This window comes from Stegostoma tigrinum, chromosome 16, assembly GCF_030684315.1.
Source record: "Stegostoma tigrinum isolate sSteTig4 chromosome 16, sSteTig4.hap1, whole genome shotgun sequence".
NCBI classification, from domain to species: Eukaryota; Metazoa; Chordata; class Chondrichthyes; order Orectolobiformes; family Stegostomatidae; genus Stegostoma; species Stegostoma tigrinum.
In genome coordinates, this window is record NC_081369.1 from 4,730,465 (window position 1) to 4,752,144 (window position 21,680).

Consider the following 21,680-nt stretch of genomic DNA (forward strand, 5'->3'; position numbering starts at 1 on the left):
GTTCAAAGGACATTGTTATTTCCTGAATTTTTATTGTCAGTTGTAGCCCAGTTAATAGAGCACTTACATCTGACTGAAACGGTTGTGGGCTGATGTCACGTTTCAAGTCATGCTGCACAACTCTGACTCTTAAATACAAGGGATAGATGTATTTTAGGTTAGATTGTTTAAATACCGTTCACTAGTGCACTGACCTTAGTGAGAGCTAAAACACCAGTTTTACAGACGGCACTCTGATTTAATCCAAGATTTAATTGGATTTAAAATTTTATTAATTTATTGTAAATGATGAAATACCTGCTTACGCAAATCACTTGGTAAATGACTCTGTTTAATGTATTAACTTGCTTTTCCCTTCCAGATTCCATTATTTCAAGCCCACCCTCAGCTGAAGTCATACGTCCGACAGGCGATAGAACGTGCTGTGCAGGAGCTTGTTCATCCTGTTGTTGACCGTTCCATCAAGATTGCCATGACCACATGTGAACAAATAGTCAGGAAAGATTTTGCCCTGGATTCTGAAGAGTCACGGATGCGAGTTGCTGCTCATCACATGATGCGTAACCTCACTGCAGGAATGGCTATGATTACTTGCAGGGAGCCATTATTAATGAGCATTGCTACAAACCTAAAGAATAATTTTGCTGCTGCATTACGGGTTAGTAAGACTCACTTTCAAACGGTGAGAATTTCTCCTGTTGCTGAACTTGCAGATAATTTTCCAGTATTTCTGATCTTAACTGTGCTCTTCAATGGATAAACAGTGATGTACTTTGGGAAGAAAAATCTCTTGCCAATTATAACTGACCCTTTTTTCAGTACTCATCTGAAGCTAAAGGTTTCTAATTGGCTATCCCTAGAAAAGGCACACCATAATAACGTTATAATCCACTTCAGATATTAATATGAAGTACTTGTGATATAATTTGTAGCATGCTTAAATGCAATTAGGCTCACAAGGTGGATGTGCAGCAGCTGAGTGAAAACTAGTTATAAAGCTAAGCATAACATCTTTCTAAGAAAGGAACATTTAAATATAAAACCTTGGTTGTGGCAGATGCTGCCTATTTTCAGAACAGGTAGTGGGTTGAGAGTAAAATTAGTTTTTTATGAAGATAGGAGAGGGAAGTGGTTGCACATTGTGTGAAACCAAGTTGAATATTTTATAAAGCAGTTAGTATTTTAATAAGTCACCGTTTGAGGTAGTAGTGTGAATTAATGGTTAAAATTATTGACATTTCTACCCTTTTGTTCTTTCTAGGACTTTGCCACACTTCTGCATTCTATCATTTTAATGATTTTTAATGTTCATACTTAGTCTTTCTGCACTAGTTTTAAACCTGTGTCTGGGCCATCCAACCGACATAGGCTACGCTATGGTGCTAAAGAATATCCTTGGATTTTACAATGAGCATTGCTGGTACAAATTGATGCTCTAGTTCAAGCCAAGGAATAGTTTAAGTATTAGATCCATTCTCTCATCTACAAATCGTATATTCATATCTTTATACTAGTGAGATCTCTTGTTATGTGTTCTCTATTTTTCATCAGTGCTTAAGTAATTTCCGGATTATTTTAAAGACACCTGATACCCCTTTAGCACTCAAAACTCAGCTACACAATGTGCTTCAGGGAGAGTCATGCATCTTACCAATTATTTGCAGTGGAGGGTTGAATAGTGCCTAACCTAGATCAGAGCCAGATTTAAAACTACTCACTTTTATTGGCTAGTATAGCAGTATCTTCAACTGAGTCACAAGACATGGTTATTGCAATCAGATAAAAGTTCCTTGTCTTATCCAGTGCAAATACAGCAAGCTTGTCAATGCTCTCCAAAACTTGAGCAAGGAAGCAAGACAGTTCAAAGCAGAGATTTGTCATATGGTTTGTTCAATTATATGCATGATTTCGGTCACTTTTTAGATTCCTTCATGATTTGTATAGATCTATGAAGCCCCGCTGATACTTTCAGGGCAGTTAATGATGGATTGCTGAATTAGTTGGGGTGGTCTTTTCATAAATATTTAAAAAAGAAAACAGAATTACATTTTTATAGTTGATAACAAAGCTAATTGTGTTTGTTCACATTTGGGAGCTGCTTATTCTGATGTAAGTAAGTACCATTAAATGTTCAGTTAATTCAGTGGAATATTGGGCCTTATGTCAAGGGGGTCGGAGTACAGTGGAAGTCTTGCTGCAGTTGTACAAGGTGTAGTGAGACAGTGTCTGAAGTACTGTGAGCTGGTGTAGTTCCCATAATTTGAGTAAAGATATCATTTCATTAGAGGCAATACGGAGAAGGTTCACTAGGAGATCCCTGCTCTGGAGAGATTGTCTTATGAGCAAAGGCTAAACCATTTGACTTTCTAATCACTGGAGTTTAGCAGAATGAGAAGTGATCTCATTGAAACATATAAGATTCTTTAGGGCTGGACATGGTACATGCTGAGATTAGTGTTTCTTTGTGACAGAGCCTAGGACCAAAAGGTGTAACCTCAGAATAAAAGGATGGTAAAAGATGATGAATTTCTTCTCAGAGTTGAGCCTTCGGAACTGCTTGTGCAGAGAGCTGTAGTGGCACAATATATTGAAGGCTAAGATAGATCCTTGATTATTAGCGGAATCAAAGGTTATGGAATGGCCTACTCTTCCTATTTTTTTAATGGTCCAAATCTGATACAGTGGTGTGTCTGCTTTTGGAGAATGAGAGTTGTAAGGGCGTGGAACGCCCAGCCTGCCAATGTAGTTAACTCAGCCACATTAGGGGCATTTAAGCAGTCCTTGGATAAGCACATGGATGATATGGGATAGTGTAGGGGGATGGGCTTAGATTAGTTCACAGGTCGGCGCAGCTTCGAGGGCCGAAGGGCCTGTTCTGCACTGTATTGTTCTATGTTCTTTCTTGTGGAGGCAAAGGATGGATCCAGTAGCTAAACATTACACAAAATTGTTTTCTGTTTATTGATCTTAGTAAGCAATCAATTCCCACTTAGATATTAGGCCAGTAAGGAGTTCAGACTTGGATGATTTTTATAACAAATTGTCACAGCGATCTAGTATCAAAAAACAAAAATATTATGGGTGTTTAAATATATGAGTCAACTTGGGCCTGAATTCATTGAACTTTGGAAGAATAAGAAGCGCTCTCAATGAAACATGAGATCCTTGATGGACCTAATAGGGTAGACACTGAAACAATGTTTCCCGACATGAGAGTGACTAGAACTACGGGGCACAGTTTAATAATAGTGTCTCCCATTTAAGACCAATGAGAATTTTGCTTTTTGCTGAGGCTCATGCACTTGGAGAATTCTTTTCCCCCTCTACCTTACTGGAAGCTGAGTCATTGAATATATTATAACTGAGTAAGTTAGATTGTTCATTGATGAGCAAGTCACAGGGTAAGGGAGTCTAGACAGGAAAATGGATTTGACAGCAAAGTAAAATCAATTATGATTTTGTCAAAGGACTAAGCATGTTTGAGGGGCTGAATGGTCTACCTATGCCCTTAATTTGTGTGTGCATATCATATATTTGCACGATTACATATGATTAGTTATGTAAGCAGTAGCTGAGGAGCCTTTGTGAAACCATATTCATATCTCAATGTCAGCTTTTCTGCTCCTCTGATGCTGCCTGGCCTGCTGTGTTCATCCAGCTCCACATATTATTTGTTCCTGTTTTTCAAACACTCTGAGACGGGGTTGTACATGCCCCACTATCTCTCTCTGAAGCAGTAATTGCTGTTAAAACAACTTTCTAAAAACTGAAGTGGAGGGAAAAAAAATCAAGGTTGGCGTTAGTTTTGAGTTAAAAATAAGTTGAGGGTGATCACAGAGTTATTTCAACATTAAAAGTGTTTGGGGTGGGAAGGTTGGAGTTTGGGATATGTTGTGCAGGCGTGTATATTTGCAGTTTAAGGAGTGAAGAAACTCTGACCATTGTACTCTGTGCAGGGAGATTGGATGCTAAAGGTTAAAACATAGCAGAATGTGTGTCCATTGGAAATGAACCAGCATGCTATTTCTATCCAGTCATATCCAGCAGCCATGGGTTTCCATTGAATTTTCATCTCCACTGAATATTCAGTCTGCAACAAAAATTGACACCACTAACTCCAGGCAGTACCTGTGCCTTTCTTTAATAACCCAGTGTATTTTCAACTCTGTAATTACTATCAAGCCCGAGAATCAACTCTAGTTGAAGGAGAGTGCGGGATGGCATGTCAACAACATCAGGCATATGTAAAAATTAGATGTCAACTAATGAACTACTGCATAGGACTGTACCAATGCCAAAAAGTCAAAACTTCTCCATCTGTCTACTCTTAATCATCAAAAATGTGTTGGACGATGCCATTACCACTGCTATCAAGTAGTACATATCAGCAATAACCTCATGGATGCTCAGTCTATGTTCTGCCAGGGCTAGTTGGCTCTTGGTTTCATTATAGCTTTGGTCCAAACATGGACAAACAAGCTGAACATGATGACATGAGCATGACTGCCCTTAACACCAAATTTGATGAACTATAGCATCAAGCAGCCCTGGCAAAACAGGAGTCAGTGGGAACCTGAGAGCTTTCTGCTGGTTTGGGTCATACCTCACAAAGGAAGATGCTTGGTCCCTATCCTAGGTTAGATTACCATCTTCAGCTGCTTCATCATTGATCCTCTTTTCTGTCATATGGTCAGAGGGTCACTGATGACTGCACAATGCTCAGCACCACTGCTCAGATATTGAAGTAGTCCTTGTCCATGTGCAGCAAGACGTGAACAACATTCAAACTCGGGATGACAAGTGGCAGGTAACATTCAGGCTACGTGTATGCCAGGCAGTAACTATCTCCAGTAAGCGCATTCACCCATTTTCCCTTGACATTCAACAGCATGATCACTGTTAAATTTCTTCACTCCTTCCCACCCACACAAAAAGACAACATTCTGGTGCGACTATCACTAACTGGAAGTTGAACTGGACTAGCCATATAAATGCAAGAACAACTCAGATCCTGACTCCCCATGGCCTGTCCATTTTTTTTTTTTGTAAGATACAAGTCAGGAATGCAATACGCTTTGCTTGCCTGGGCATGTGCGTGCGCCGTTATGTACATTCCCGAACTTCCATGCAAGGCAGGCTTGAGTGGCACCCCATCACAAACTTAGACAAACATTTCCTTTGCCACCAGTTGACAGTGACAGCAGTGTGTGCCATTTACAAGATGTGCTACCTTGAACTCTTCTACCTAGAAGGATAAAGGCAGCAGGCATATGGATGGGAACTTGCAGGTAATGGTGTTTCCAAGTGTCACTGTTCTTTCCCTTGCTGGGGAAATATCTTGGAAATTACTCCCTTGAGTGTACCACAGTCAGTTGGATTGCATCAGTTAAAGGAGGAGGTTGACCACTTGAGGGCTGTTAATGGTGGGCATCAAGTGCTGGCCTTGACAGCAGCTCACACATCCCAGAAATGTTGGAGAATGCCACATTTGGTGAGAGAGAAGAATTGAGGAAGGTCAATATTAGTAGAAAAGTGGTGCTGGGAAATTGGGTTTGAAGGCGTGTAAATCTTCCGGGCCTGATAATCTACATCCCAGAGTACGTAAGGAAGTGGCTGTAGAAATAGTGGATGCACGGGTGGTCATCTTCCAGGATTCTGTAGCCTCTGGATCAATCCCTGCAGATTGGAGGATAGCAAATATTCAAAAAGGGAGGTCGAGAGGAAACAAGGAATTATAGATCAATAAGCCCAACATCAGTAGTGGGGAAAGTTCTCAAATCCATTATCAAGACCTTTTATAGCAGAACATTTAGAAAACAGTGGCAGGATCAGACAGTCAGCATGGATTTATGAGGGGGAAATAATGCTTGATAAATCTGTTAGAATTTTATGAAGATGTGACTAGTAGAGTTGACAGGAGGAGCCAGTTGACGTGGTATATTTGGACTTTGAGTATTTGACAAAGTTCCACATAAGAGATTATTGCACAAAATTAAAGCACATAGGATTGGGAGAAGTGTATTGAAATCGCAAGAAGATTGGTTGGCAGAGAGGAAGTAAAGAGTAGTAATGGATTCTTTTTCAGATTGGCAGGCAGTAACCAGTGGGGTACTATAAAGATTGGTGCTGGGACTCCACCTGTTCACAATATATATTGATGATTTGGATGAGGGAACAAAATGCAACATCTCAGAATTTGCAGGTGAAACCACGTTGGGTGGGAGGGTGAACCGTGACGAAAATACAGAGATCCTTCATGGTCTGGGCAGGTTGGGTCAGTAGACGCAGATGTGGTATAATTTGGATAAACGTGAGGTTATTCCCTTGGGAAGCAAAAAACAAAAAGGCAGATCACTGCCTGAATGGCTGTAAATTGGAAGAGGGTAGTGTGCCGTGGACCTGGGTGTCCTTGTGCACAGTCACTGAAGGTTAGCATGCAGATGCAGCAGGCAGTAAAGAAGACAATTGGTATGCTGGCCTTCATTGCAAGAGGTTTCAATTACAGGAACAGGGATGTGTTGCAGTTATACAGGCCCCTTGGTGCAGCCACACATATAATATTTTGTGCTGTTTTGGTCTCCTTTTCTGAGGAAGGATGCTCTTGCTGTCAAGGGAGTGCAGCAGAGCTTTACCAGGCTGATTGTGGGGATTGTGGGACTGACGTTTTCGGAGAGACTGACTAGGTTAGGATTGCTTTCGCTGGAATTTAGATGAACGAGGAGAGACTTACAAAATTCTAACAGGACCGGACAGGCTAGATGCAGGGAGGATGTTCCCAATGATGGGTGTGTCCAGAACCAGGGATCCCAGTCTGAGGATTCAGGATAGGCCATTTAGGACAATGATGAGGAGACATCTTTTTACCCAAATAATAGTGAGCCTGAGGAATTCATTACTGCAGGAAGGTAAGTGATGCCAAAACATGAAAGGGTTGCAAGAGGTAACTACATATAGCACTTGGGTTGAATGGGATCAAGGGTTATAGGGAGAAAGCAGGATTAGGCTATTTAGTTGGATGATCACCTATTACTGTGATGAATGGCACAGCAAGTTTGAAGGGCAGAATAGCCACCTCCTAACTTCTATGTTTATTTTAAAAAAAGTATGGTTTGTGCACAACTAACGACAGTGTTTTTCAGGCGCAGGCAAAATTCTTCATCGTAGAATCAACTTGACCTGAGCAACAGAACTTGTAGGGTATATAATATTTTTCGCAGGAAACATTTGAAATGTGACATACTATCCATTGATCCGACCTGAGTTTGTGTGTACTAAACAAATTGGTTACCACTGCAGTGCTTTGTCTAATCAGGAATACCTATGCATTGGTCCCAAATGTACACTCAAGAATTTCAGGATTTCTACCAAATTTGTGGTATTGACTAATGGAGCTCCAACACCTATGCACAACAGCGTAAAGTGATCCTGGAAAGAAGCAGCCACAGAGTCCGGAAGCAGTTCCCTCGTTTTAATAAAAAAAGCCTTTATGCCAATACTTTGACAGGGTATGCATGTATGATCATTGCAAATGAATTATTTGATTATTACATGACACATGAACTTCTCTGATGTTGCAGTCTGCTGCCAAGCCCTAAAATTTGTTATTAATTTGGTCCCTCAGACTGCATCGCCGCAACAAAGGGAAATGATGGAGCAAGCAGCAGCACAGATAGCACAGGACAACTGCGAGCTTGCGTGTTGCTTCATTCAGAAAACAGCAGTTGAAAAAGCGGGTCCTGAAATGGACAAACGGCTTGCCACAGTAAGTTTGTTTTTTGTTTATCCTTTTTTGTTCCTGCCCTGGTTTTGTTATCGCTGCATCCAATTAATAATTTTTTGCCTTTGTAGGAATTTGAACTTCGGAAGCATGCTAGGCAGGAGGGTCGTCGTTACTGTGATCCTGTGGTGCTCACTTACCAAGCTGAGCGCATGCCTGAACAAATCAGGTTGAAGGTGAGAAGTCTTAGTTTGTATGTTTTGTGTGTGTGTGTGTCTCTAATTTGATTAAAATTGTGTTATAAGTTCATTTAACTGCATTCTTAAAGTGCTGTTTACTTTGAATTAAATCGATGGTAAATTAATCTTCGACCAATAGGTGCCTCTAAAGACAATTACTCTTCAGTTTTTGGGGCTTAAGGTTTAAAGGTGAAGCAGTTTCTGACCTGAGGACCACATGAAACTGTGTTTCGCTGTACTTGAGTTGCAATCCAGCAACCCCAAGTGATATCCTGGAGGGCACTGGTGGTTATCCATACAGAAAGCCTGTAGATAGATTTGCTTTCAGCATGTAACTAAGGTGCACGACATGGTGGATCTCCCCGCATTGCATGCCTTCCTCATCCTACTTCACCAACCTTAGCATGGGTCCAAGTGTTGTCCAACTGTATGTCTAAGCTCTGTGACTCAGGAGAACTGTCAGATTGCACTCATGTATGCATCAGCAGGAACACAGTTCTTGTCTTGATCAAGGAAAGCTTCTGCAGAAGCTTCCTTAGAGTATTACACTGCAGATTGACCCTAAAGGTCTACCACAGTGAGATTGCAGTGATCCCAAGTAATTTAAAAATACCCTGCTTGCTTACTGCAATGTCCAGTTTATAATACTGGGTACTAACTGTGAACTTTTAGTTTACTGTATTTCACACCATAATCTGCACACTTACACAGTATCGTCCTGTATATTGTTTACTGCACAGTGCCAGAATATTCAAATAGGATGTTTTTGTTGGGTATCAATTGTTCTGTTATGTTTCTTAGGTGGGAGGTGTCGACCCCAAGCAACTAGCTGTGTATGAAGAGTTTGCACGCAATATCCCAGGCTTTCTTCCCAGTAATGACATTTCACAGCCAACCGGTTTCTTGGCCAAACCCATGCAGGTACTGTAGAGAATTAATGTTTTACTTAACCCTCTGTCTACCATTTGTGAAAACTCACTGGTTGCTATTTGTTGCAAAGTTCCCAGTTCTAAAGGTGATCATTTCATACAATTGATGAGTGTGTAGATGTTTTTATAATATGAATTATAGGTCATTCTGACAGTTGATCGGGAAAGGAGTTGGAGGTGGAATGAAATTTATAAAATAGTTGAGGAATTGTAGTAACAAGGTGTAGACCTGGATGAACACAGCAGGCCAAGCAGCATCAGAGGAGTAGGAAGAAATTTCTGAAGAAGGGTCTAGGCCCAAAGCATCAGCCATCCTGTGCCTCCGATGCTGCTTGGCCTACAGTGTTCATCCAGCTTTACATCTGGTTATCTGATTCTCTCGCATCTGCAGTTCCTACTGTCTCTAAGGAATTATAATGACTTGTTAAAGATTGTTAAAGTGAACGAAGTTTGTAAATCAGGTTGAGGTAGATTGTGATATTCCATGCTTGCTGACATATATTATTTGACCAGGAGGCAATGTCTTAACTTTAAAAATTCTCATCCCTGTTTTCAAACATGGCTTTGCCCTATCCCTGTAATCTCCTCCAACCTCACTACCCACCAAGATAACTGTGCTGCTCCAAACTTCAAACCCGTGTGCATCCACCGTTGCGTTCATGACTTTAATTGCTTTGTTTCAATTTCTGGAATGCCCTCCCTACACTTCTGACTTGTTTTCTGCTTTTAAGACACTGCATAATGCAAATCTTTCTCTCCAAGCTTCAGGTGATCTAACTTAATGTCTGATTATTTGGCCTTGGGCATCATAGTTGTATTTAAATGCTCTTGTGAAGTGCTTTGGGGCATTTTATTACATTAAAGGTGCTGTATCAACATCAGTTATGGCTGAGTAGTAAGCAGCAAACTTCATTTAGGAGGATGGTAGTAGGACTTCTACATTTTTAAAAAACATCGTACTTTGGATTGGGTATCCATAGGTGGCGGGGTGTCAAAAATGATGGATATACATGGTATAGGAAGATCCCAGGTTCATTCTCTTGCATTTCAGTTCACTGATCTTTGGTATTACAGAACATAATGGCCCTTTGCCCTTTTTTGTTCTATTTTTCACCCATGGGATGTGGGTGTCTCTGGCTGGGCTAGCATTTTTATTACCCGACCCTAGTTGCCCTTGAGAAGGTGTTGGTGAGCTGTGGTGGCTAAGCAATGAACCTTTTCCGTCATTTCCGAATGTAGAGTCAGGTGGGGCTCCTACTTATCTGGTAACTTCTAATCGATCAAACTTTTCAAAACGTAAGGCTGCTTCAATGATATGCTTAAAAAAAATTAATGAGTGCAACAAGAATTGTAGAGGTTTTTTAATTCATTTGATAGGGTGAGGACATCAGTGGCCAGGCCTGCAATTTATATCCATCCCTAATTGCTCAGAGGGAAGTTCAGAGTATACCACATTGTTGTGCGTCTGGAGTCTGATGGAAGCCAGACCAGGCAAGTTGGCACTTCCCTTCCCGCAAGGACATTAGTGAACCAGATGGGTTTTTCTGACAATCAACAATGGATTCATGGTCATCATTAGATTCTTAAATTCCAGATTTTGTGCTGGGATTTGAACCCGGATCCCCAGAATGTTATCAATCTCCGGTAATAATACCAGTAGGAAGTTGTTTCTGCTGGTAAGGATGTATGAGAAGGACTGAGATGAGACATTTCTTCTTTAAAACTCAAAAATGATGCAAACTTTTCGAATGCAGCAGGTCAGCTCATTTTGTGCGAGTGTTGCATGTCATTGTGTTTAACACTATATTTACTGTTAAATGACACTTATAATTCAGACTCCAGCTTCCCAAGAGGGAAAGTATACAATCTCTGGTTATCCAAGAGCAGGTTGAGTGCACCCCCTAAAAGCTACCTTATTATTTGTGTGAATTGGACGTTTTTAGCGATTTACTTCACTCTGCAGCAGTAGCATTCGTGTTTCAAGACACAGTGTATACTTCCTGTGTTTCAATTTGAGACATTTCTTCCCTGAAAAAAGATTAGACATCTTTGGTGTTGTTTTGGGTAGTTCTGTGAATTTCTTAGATTGTTTTGGATGGAGGTGTGATCCGAGAAACTAGATTACCTTAGAGTGCGAAAGATAGTGATAATCCTAATCAGAAATTTTTGGAATAAAATCCTGAACAGGGAGGTTCTTGAAACTGAGTATGTTTAACCTCAGGTGTATGATAGTTGTTTCTTGGAGCAATCCACATTTCCAGTTTAGACGTTAGTCACATACCTTAAACCTACCGAGGTAATACACGCGTGCGCACACACACACACACACACACACACACACACACACACACACACCGGTGTGAGTACCTTAAAAGGGGTGCTTGTAAGGTACTGTACAAGGGACTTTGTTTGAACATGTAAAGGAATGTTAGGATTAATGCGATTATACCTTACCTGTGTTTAAAAATATTTTGAATTTGTGTTACAAATATATTATTTAGTCTGTTTTGTTATCAAGGTAGGCTTCGGTCTGGGATCTGACATGTTCAGCAATTATATCAACAGGGATCATTGCAGTATTTAGATTAAAATGGTAGTCACTACCCTGTTATATTTCATTAAATGACAGTGAACTCAATGGACTGAATGGCCTACTTCTGCTTCTATATCTTATAGTCTTTTAGTTGTTTAAGTGACAATTCTATGTTTACGCCAATAGTTCTTGAATTTATTAACGTATATATTTGCAAGAAATGCAATAATTTTCACACTGGATCTTGCTTTGTTTCTCACAGCAAGCTTGGGCAACTGACGATATTGCACAGATTTATGACAAGTGCATTACTGAACTGGAGCAGCATCTACATGCAATTCCACCAACTCTGGCCATGAACCCTCAGACTCAGGCACTTCGTAACTTACTGGAGGCTGTGGTAATGGCCAGAAACTCCCGTGATGCAATCGCTGCTCTCGGCCTCTTGCAGAAGGTGAGTTCAGTCTGCCCAAATGCTTCTGTGCTCACTTGTTGAGTTGTCTAATTCTATTTCCTATGATAGGTTGCATTGTTTAAGTGATCTATTTTAACAGCTATCCGTGTTTTCAAATATAATTTGCTTTAGTACTTCTAATTTTTCAAGCCTTTTTGTTCCAACGGTTGTTTAAAAACTAAAACTATAATTTTGTTAGTAACTTGCTGATGTTTTTAAAGTTGGAATCATTTGTGAGCTAAAGTCAAACTCTGCTTTAAATTGAAGGCTGTCGAGGGACTGCTGGATGCCACAAGTGGTGCAGACCCAGACCTCCTGCTTCGTTATCGTGAATGCCATTTGTTGGTTTTGAAAGCCCTGCAGGACGGTCGTGCTTATGGATCTCAGTGGTGCAACAACAAAATCACCAGGTGTGTTTTTAAAAAAAAACAAAAGGCCATGTGTTATTTTCACTTTGTATTTGTTCCATGGCACACAACAATGCGTCTTGAAACACAAATGCTACTGCTGCAGAGTGAAGTAAATCGCTAAAAACATCCAATTCACACAAATAATAAGGTAGCTTTTAGTGGGCGCACACAACCTGCTCCTGGATAACCAGAGATTGTATACTTGCCCTCTTGTGAAGCTGGAGTCTGAATTATAAGTGTCATTTAACAGTAAATATAGTGTTAAACACAATGACATGCAACACTCGCACAAAATGAGCTGACCTGCTGCATTCGAAAAGTTTGCATCATTTTTGAGTTTTCAAGAAGTTGGCTTGAATGGCTTGGTTTAATTGCAGCTGTGGTCAACTAGGAGATACCTGATGTTTTTAGTTTAAAACATATTTAAAATCCATGACTAACTTGAGGTAGCAAGAGGAGTGACTTGTGCCATGTAATTTTTACTGTTGCCTGTACTGTCAAGATGGCTTTAATTACTCGGGTGGTGTCTAAATTTCCAACAGTTTGAACATCATCTTAATAGTTGAAATAACTTTTCCATAATGAAAAATCACAAGACATTCCATAAGAGCTTTATTAGATGAAGTTTGAATCATGTGACATACATACACACACATTAAAGCAAGCAAAAGCTTGGTCAATTGCTGGGTTTTAAGGAGCATCTTAATAGAACAGGGAGGTTTAGCGAAGGAATTGCAGAGCTTCATGGCCAAGACTGCTAAAGATGTTGCCACCAGAGATGGAACAATGCACAGGAGGCCAGGCAAGAGGTGGTTATAGATCTTCTGTGGGCTGGAGGAGGTGGTAGGTAATAGAGAGGAATCCTCCCTTAACAGCGCCATTGTGCGTGGCTGTGTGTGATAAAAGTTAATAGATTTACATAATGACAGTTTGAACTTAGTAAGCTTTCCAGCCAGTAAGTGTTGTTTGTTCACGTAGGTGCCTGATCGAGTGTCGTGACGAGTACAAATACAATGTGGATGCTGTGGAACTGCTCATTAGACACCATCTGGTCAACATGCAGCAGTATGATATCCATTTAGCCCAGGTAAGGACCTGCTGTACAGCACTGAACAGTTATGGGGTTAACACTTGGGCAGTCTAAGTTTGCAGCAGTGGGGATATGTTGATTTTGGTTGTTATGCAAAACAAAAATGAGAGTAGAGTGAAATTGTTTGTTTCCCTCACATTTAGAGTGTCTGTCTGTATTGAGGGAGCATAGAGTACAGAGGAGAGGCAGTGGAATATGAGTTTGTATTATAATACACTGTTCATGCCCGACACCCAAGATATTCTTCAGAGAATTTTATCTTAAATAAAACTATTTTCTTTGCTTGCAATTGCTTATTTTAACAGCATTGTCAACACTCATGGATTTATTAATGAGTCCTGTAATGTCAAGGCTTTTCTAATGGTTGTGCCTTCATGTTGAAAACCTGCAGGCTAACATTTCTAATGCAGCGTTCTCGCGTTTGACAATTGTTTCTAAGTCTAACATACAGGTCACTTTGCTGTCTAAGGTGTGTGTTTAGGCAACGTAATCAGTCCTGTAGCTGCAGCTGGGAGGTGAACAGTTGATTCAAAACTGCATTGTTAGTAGCTCTTACGCCTCACAGGCATTTGTTGTGAAATTAACCTTTTCTATAATTTCTGTTGTTGTTACTCTGGATAGAGGTGTAGATTGAACTCTGGGATCATGAGTTATTGAGATATACAGCACAGAAACGGACCCTTTGATTCAACTGGTCCATGCTGATCAGATATTCTACATTAATCTAGCTCCATTTGCCAGCATTTGGCCCACATCTCTCCAAATCTTCCCATTCATCTACCCCTTCAGATGCCTTTTTAAATGTTGTAATCGTACCAGCCTCCTCTGCTTCCGTCTGGTAGCTCCTTGCTACACTCATCACCCTCTCGTTTTGGACTCCCCACCCCCCCAGGGAAAGACGTTGCCTATTTACCCTATCTATGCCTCATGACTTTATAAACCTCTATAATGCCACCTCTGAACCTCCGATGCTCCAGGTTAAATCGCCCAACCTATTCAGTTTCTCCCTATTGCTCAAATCATCCAACCCTGGCAACTTCCTTGTGAATCTTTTCGAACCCTTTTCTAGTTTCACAACATCCTCCCTATAACGGAGACCAGAATTGCTTGCGGTATTCTAAAAGAGGCCTAAACAATGTCCTGTACAGCCGCAACATGACCTCCCAACTCCTGTATTCAGTACATTGACCAATAAAGGCAAGCGTATCAAACGCTGCTTTCACTATCCTATCTACCTGCAACTCCACTTTGCAGGAACTAATGAACCTGCACTCCAAGGTTTCTTCAGCAACACTTCTCAGGACCTTACCATTAAGTGTATGAGTCCTGCCTTGATTTACTTTGACCATGGCCCTTTCCTCTCCCAAGACATTTTTGTTCTCTGAAACAAAACCATTTGTCTTAAATTTTGTTAAAGTCAGTCACCAGGCTACCACAGTCATCAGTGCCTAAAATATTCTATCTGGCACAACTTCGGGATTCAAATCAAACAAAATGTTGGCTTGTGTTGCTTGGTTGTTGTCTGAAAATTTGAACTTTAAGGTGTGTATTGTTGAAGTACATTTTTGAACTGAGTAAAGTTTTTAATTCCTGCAGTCAATGGAAAATGGCCTGAACTATATGGCAGTAGCCTTCGCCATGCAGTTGGTTAAGTTTCTGTTGGTTGATGAGAGGAGCATTAGTCACGTAACTGAAGCTGACCTGTTCAACACCATCGAAACACTTATGAGGATCAGTGCTCATTCCAGAGGGAATGCACCTGAAGGGTATGTTTTGGGACTTGTTTTGAAAATGGGTTTAAAATGGTGTGAAACTGAAGAAAACCTGGTTCTAATAACAACTTATAGAGCTGTCAGTGCCAAATAGGCTGGTGTTTTCTTCAGGAATTTTTTTTATCGCGAGCAATGAATTTCATATTAATAATATTTTCTGATCACGCACATTGTTATAGTGACACAATGCAACCGTTAATTTAGATGTCCTGTATATAAAAAAAAATCAGCTTCAGTGGCTGAGTTCATTCACTGTATAGCTGAATCATACAAACTGGAAAGATCTCAGACTGAGTCTATCAAAGCTGTTGCTCCCGACTACTGCCAAGAGATTTAACCACCCCCAGCTTAGCTCATGTGTGAGGGTACTATGTGGCTTAGTTGTGATACCTGTGCTATGCAGTTAACCTACTGATACATAATCAAAGTACACACAGGAATAGCCATTGTAATAAAATTGCAATAAGTGCTTAGCATGTCAAGAGGAGAAGCAGAAGTAAAATGATCATCCGTTAATAGTCCCTTTTAGCAGAATTTGCGTTCTGTTCAGTTTTTTTTCAAAAAATTTGTTATTCACTGATACCAAATATGATAAATAGTTAGTAAAACAATGTAAGAGACTTTTAAAAACAATTGGGTTAAAAACAATTGTAATTTGTAATGAAATGTTTCGGAATATACTACGTTGGCTTAAATATCTATGTAGCTCATTGGTGCTTGAAAAGGTGTGCTGCTGGTAATGGTTCTCGTCTTACCCCATCCCCTTTTTTTTTAAAAAAAGTGTTTGCTCTGTGGCAACTTTAATTTTATCTTTATTGTGTTCTCAATACAGACTGCCACAGCTTATGGACCTGCTTCGAGCTAACTACGAAGCTATGATGGACCGTGCACATGGTGGCCCCAACTTCATGATGCATTCTGGGATATCCCAGGCCTCTGAATATGATGACCCTCCAGGCCTTCGAGAAAAAGCTGAATACCTGCTGAGAGAATGGGTAAACCTCTACCATTCTGCAGCAGCTGGACGGGACAGCACCAAAGCATTCTCTGCCTTTGTTGGGCAGGTAAGATCAAGGATACTGCTTGAGAATGAGAAAACAGCTGCTTCATAGAAGCTACATTAAAAGGCAATGAAATCTAGTGGAAAATAACCAAGATGCTAACTGTTCAAATGTATGCATCCATAGAAATTACAGGAAAGCATGGGCCATTTGATCCAATGAGTCCATAATGATATTTGTCCTGTATGTAAGAATTAGCCCTGATAATGTGTCCACCTCGTTCGCATCTCCTTTCTCCTTTTTTTTCAACCACCTTCTTAAATGTGTACAGGGGATGTCTGGTTCAATCAATAATTCTGCTCCCTCAATTCTCCGTCAGAGTGACTCCTCTGGCTTTCTGTCATAACGTTCTGAAGTTTGTTTCTGTTTACTTGTTCTGGATGCTGTGACAGTTTGTTTCTTTACACGTCTTTTCCCTAGTAACAAAAACTATTTATTTCACATCGGCTCTTAAAATCCGTGTTTTTGTAATGAGAACATTGAATTGCTGGTTCGTACTGGGTAGCCTTCTCTGGAAGTCCATGCTGCATCCTTTGCTGCTGTCACATCTTCCTAATATCAGGGAACCCAAGACTGCACAAAAGGCCAGTTGTGGACCTTTAAAGTTTTATATGTCATCACAGATTCACGATTATACCTCAGCTTTCGTGTTCAGAATGTTAGCATCATACCCAGTAATCCATTCATGTTTAGATGACCTTATCCAGTGGCAGGGCTGCCTTTACTGTCTCTTGACCTGTATCACCAAATCTGAACTCCCACATTACTCAGACCTTCTTATTTAATCCTTTTATTCTCTTTTTAAGATTGGACTTTGACTGTTGTTTGTATCTTGTACATACTGAGGGCTAACTTGAGTTAGCACAGCCTGTCTGTATCACTTGGATACCTGAATGAAATTCCAAACTCTGCAGCTGGAAAAGTGCAGAACAGCGAGCCATGAGATTAATGTTGACCTATTGTGCCTTGCTGGCTGTTGAATGGTCTGTTATCTCTGCAGATGCACCAGCAGGGAATTCTCAAGACCGATGACCTGATTACCCGCTTTTTCCGACTATGTACCGAAATGTGTGTTGAAATTAGTTACCGTGCACAACAGGAGCAGCAGCATAATCCCACAGCCAATCCCACTATGATCAGGGCCAAGTGCTACCACAACCTGGATGCGTTTGTCAGACTAATAGCCCTGCTGGTCAAGCATTCTGGAGAGGCCACCAACACTGTCACAAAAATAAACCTTCTCAACAAGGTGAGTGGGTTTTCATACCATTTACCTATGTCCTGTATGGCTTTGAGGAACGTTTGGAGCTTAGCTTAACTTATTTGTTAAGATGGCACTGAGAACTGGAATGCTTCCCTTTCATAGGGATTTTGGTTCACGGCTTTTGATGGAATTGAATGTTTTCCTCTTGTGTCATGTTAGAGGTTAAAGTCAGAAGTCACAACACCAGGCTATAGTCCAACAGGTTTATTTGAAATCTCACAAGCTTTTGGAACGGAGCCCCTTCATCAGGTGCAGTGAGATACAATCGTACAACTAGTGCGAGTGGATCTTTTAATCTCTGCCTGTAAATTGTCTGTCACTGCACCTGTTGAAGGGCCTGTATTCCGAAAGCTTGAGTGATTTTGAAATGAGCTTGTGAGACTATAACCTGGTGTTGTGTGACTTCTGACTTTGTCCATCCCAGTCCAGCATTGGCACCTTCACATCCTGTTGGATGGCAGTGTGGGCTTGAACACATTTCTATTTGGAATAATGTCCCCACTACTTTCTCCATATGCTGTCACTTCTGGCAACACATTAGTTGTAACCCAAGAGATAGCAATCTGCTATCAGCTCTGACCAGGAATTCGGAATCTGTGGTTATCATCCTTCCAATCCTGGAAGATGTCAGTCCATTGGATCTGCACTTTGCTGTACTACCAAAACAAAGCTAAGCAACTTGATAGTGGGTGAGGGCTGTTAAATGTGAGTCAGCTTCCCATCTTTGCATTGTCATGCCACTATACTCTGAAACGTCACTCAGCAAGTAGTTTCTAAAATTGCGGATTTCGTAATTGAATTGATGTTGCTAACCTCAAATGGTATCTGTTCAACCCCCCTAATAAACTGTGGTGCTTTTCCAAAACACAAGACCATGAGTTAAAATCCTAGAACTGTTTGATCAGTTAAACAAATCTGTAATTTGTTAAACTGTTCAGGTTGTGATTGTCTAAACATTTAACTTGGGCAAGGATTACAAGAGAGAAAGGAGGAGAAAGCTTTAGGAAATGTCAAAATCCAAAGTATTGGATTATAGTCTCCTAACTATATTTGATAATGTGTTTGGGTAGTTGCTGATTTCAGATTACCAATTTTGGTCTGTCACATCAGACTTGATCTTGTGGATCCATGAATGTCCAAAATGCAGTCTTGAGCTTGTACAGAGTGAGCCCATAGCTTCCGATTTTAAGTTGTAGTACTGCAGCTGCTGTTAATCTGGCTGCCCTGGAGAGGGGAAAGTTTCAGGTATGGTACCTACAACTCCTCAATGTCTGCAGTCCAGGTTTGTAATGCTGGTGAGCACCATGTCTGGCCTTTCATAATCGCATTATCTATTCGTGCATGGTTCGTCACTCCAAAGGAGCTGAAATACTGGGGAGCTGTCCAATATGTAGTGCAAAATGGTACCTTTGCTGGAGGTAGATGGTGTTTTTGAATGCTTGTTATCTAATGTTGTGCAGGTGCTGGGGATTGTTGTTGGAGTCCTGCTACAAGATCACGAAGTACGTCAGAGTGAATTTCAGCAGCTGCCGTATCATCGAATCTTCATCATGTTGTTGCTGGAGCTAAATGCCCCTGAGCATGTGCTGGAAACAATCAACTTCCAGACACTGACTGCTTTCTGGTAAGTGTTTAAAAAGGAAGCATATCTCCCTATTTCATTCATGTTGTCAAAATGCTTTAGTGGAAATTCTTAATTACTGAAATAGTGTCTGAAATTCAAAACTCATTCTGGCTGGAATGGCTAATGGACAATTGAGAAGAATTCAACAGGCTGTATGGTAGAATAGAGGTTTGGAGAACTCTGAAGGAATTAACTGTACAATTGAAAACCACTTGAACAACTTAAAACATACAGCAGCTCACCATGTGTAAACAGTGCGTTTAAGTGGTCTCCAGTTCTGCTGTTTTTCTATATTCAATTAACTGGTCTTTGCTGAAGCTGTTGTATCTCATCTGTCTGTCCTGGCATGCAGGAAGCCAGACATAGTTCCTGTATCAGCTTGACATGCTGTCTTTCTCACTAGGCCACATCAGGAGTTTGAATGAGTTTGAGATTAGTCTCGGCAATAGTGTTTTCCATGGTTTAGTGAGTATTTACTCATCGTATGAGATAGCAAAAGGCTGGGTTGCTCCTCTGTTTTCCTGAGGGGATTAAATTGAAAAGGGACAACCTAGCAGTTTATGCAGCCACTCTTTAATCTGGCACGTTAAGACTATTGAATGGCTGAGCACCTCACTGTTGTAGGGTGAAAGTTAACAAAGGGCTAAAAAGAGCCCTTGCTGCTGGTTTGTTTACGTGAGGGTTAGACTAGCTTCAAGCCAGTGATTCAAAAGAGCTTGTGTACTTCAACATGAGTTTAAAGAACAGCATATAGATTGCTTTTGCATTTCATTTTAAATTGCATTTCTGTTAATCACAATTGAGCTTGTCACTGGGAATTTCTTTAACTGTGTTTTTAACTTGAAGTTATTGTTAGCCAACTGATTCCTCTCTTCAGACGTAAATTCCAATGTCCTTTTCCCGTGCAGCAACACATTTCACATTTTGCGGCCTACTAAAGCTCCTGGCTTTGTCTACGCCTGGCTGGAACTGATTTCCCACCGGATCTTCATTGCAAGAATGCTGGCGCATACACCCCAACAGAAGGTGAGCTAAGTGCTTTCAGTATCTGTACGACTGGACTGACTGCTGCTACGGTTTCATTCTCTACCTTTTTTTTATACAGCAGAGAGATTTCTGCATTGCCTGTCAGTAAACGAGTGTCCAGGCGTAGCTAGATGTTCATTGAGTATCTGTATCCCAGAGCAGGAAAGGCCTGGGCAAAATGCAGAAAGCTGGAGCAGTGATATTGATATTACAATTAACCTTCATGCAAGGGAGGGATCAATGGACTAGAGTTCACCTACTCTTGCTTGAAGTTATGAATGAGAACAAGCTGAACTGAAGATACCTACTTCCCTCCTGTTGCTGTTAGCGATAGCAAGCACTCATTGTCACAGCTCACAGATGAATGATGTCCTCCAAGCAGCTATTATTCAGCAAATTCAAATGTGTGTGAGTGAGTGACTCAGTAACGTTTGGTGTTGTTTTATCTATCACTCTTATTCTTAGGTCAATAACATTGTGTGCACAAATTTTAATCATCTTGTGAGCAAGGATTTTGTAGAGCAGTAGAATCTCTACACTAGTTTCTGCAGCTGTATGCTGTGGAAGTTAAGTTAAATGAGCCGGATGCCCATTGGCAAAAAGGACAAGGTAAATAGGACCAGTTTGGAGCTTGGCTAGTTCATTTATTATGTCCCAGGTTAATTTTTAATGATGCTTCGTATGTTGATTTGAGGAGCTGAGTTCAGATTTGTGCTGATTATTCTGTTGTGTGACGTAGTATACATTTGTAGTTACGAAGCATGCATGCAGAAACGCTAGTATTTTGTAATTGCATTAAATGTAGAGGTATCACTTCTGTATTCTGTCCTCCAGGGCTGGCCCATGTATGCCCAGCTGCTGATCGATCTGTTTAAGTTCTTGGCTCCTTACTTGAGGAACGTAGAGTTGACAAAACCTATGCAAATTCTTTACAAGGTGAGTGTGTGTATCATGATACAAAGGAAAAACCAACAATATTCCTTCTTTGAAGAAAGCCCGTTTCTAGAAGTTGGAACAGAGGTTGGGTGCTTTGAATATACTCTATGACATTGTTTATAGCTTGTTGCAGTATGTGTTGCGCAGGAAATACTGTGCCATACGTTGCAATGCCAAGGGAGCAGTGGGAAACAAAACCATTGGATAACCACAGGTGAGCATATTGTGGATGTTCATTAGTTGGTTATAAGCCAGTAATAGAGGCACAGTAGTACACATCACTAGCCTCTCGTCCTGTTCCAGGATGTGATGGTTGACAGTTTGCTAAAAGAAGGTCCATTACACAGTGTTAGGAATAAGCATTGTGTTTCTAGTGATGGGATATTTGTTTCAACAGCACCATCTTCAGGCTTTTTCTGTGAACTGAAGCTAAGTTACCAATGGTGAAATTAACTGACTATACATTGAGCTGAAAATATTTTGAGGCGCAGAGATTCACCTGATTGCCCAAGGATTCATGTTTCCAGGGTTCCAAGCAAATGCCTGTTCAGTTTCAGGTCCATGTTTTCTTAAACAATAAAGCTTCAATATCAAAGAACAAAGTAAATTACCATTGTGAATGGCA

At 40.6% G+C, this 21,680-nt stretch overlaps 1 protein-coding gene across 5 annotated transcripts in view; it reads left to right on the forward strand.

Annotated features, from left to right (window-relative positions):
• The window catches only part of cnot1 (CCR4-NOT transcription complex, subunit 1), a 158,576-nt gene that overhangs the window by 121,700 nt on the left and 15,196 nt on the right, over positions 1-21,680 (forward strand). For all 5 annotated transcript variants that reach the window (XM_048546239.2, XM_048546233.2, XM_048546238.2 and 2 more), the window contains 13 exons: positions 362-658; positions 7,622-7,762; positions 7,849-7,953; positions 8,758-8,877; positions 11,681-11,872; positions 12,140-12,282; positions 13,261-13,369; positions 14,969-15,138; positions 15,977-16,208; positions 17,206-17,454; positions 18,930-19,093; positions 20,002-20,119; positions 20,954-21,055. In XM_048546239.2, coding sequence (XP_048402196.1) covers positions 362-658; positions 7,622-7,762; positions 7,849-7,953; positions 8,758-8,877; positions 11,681-11,872; positions 12,140-12,282; positions 13,261-13,369; positions 14,969-15,138; positions 15,977-16,208; positions 17,206-17,454; positions 18,930-19,093; positions 20,002-20,119; positions 20,954-21,055 — 2,142 coding nt within the window. The remainder of the gene's footprint in view (positions 1-361; positions 659-7,621; positions 7,763-7,848; positions 7,954-8,757; positions 8,878-11,680; positions 11,873-12,139; positions 12,283-13,260; positions 13,370-14,968; positions 15,139-15,976; positions 16,209-17,205; positions 17,455-18,929; positions 19,094-20,001; positions 20,120-20,953; positions 21,056-21,680) is intronic.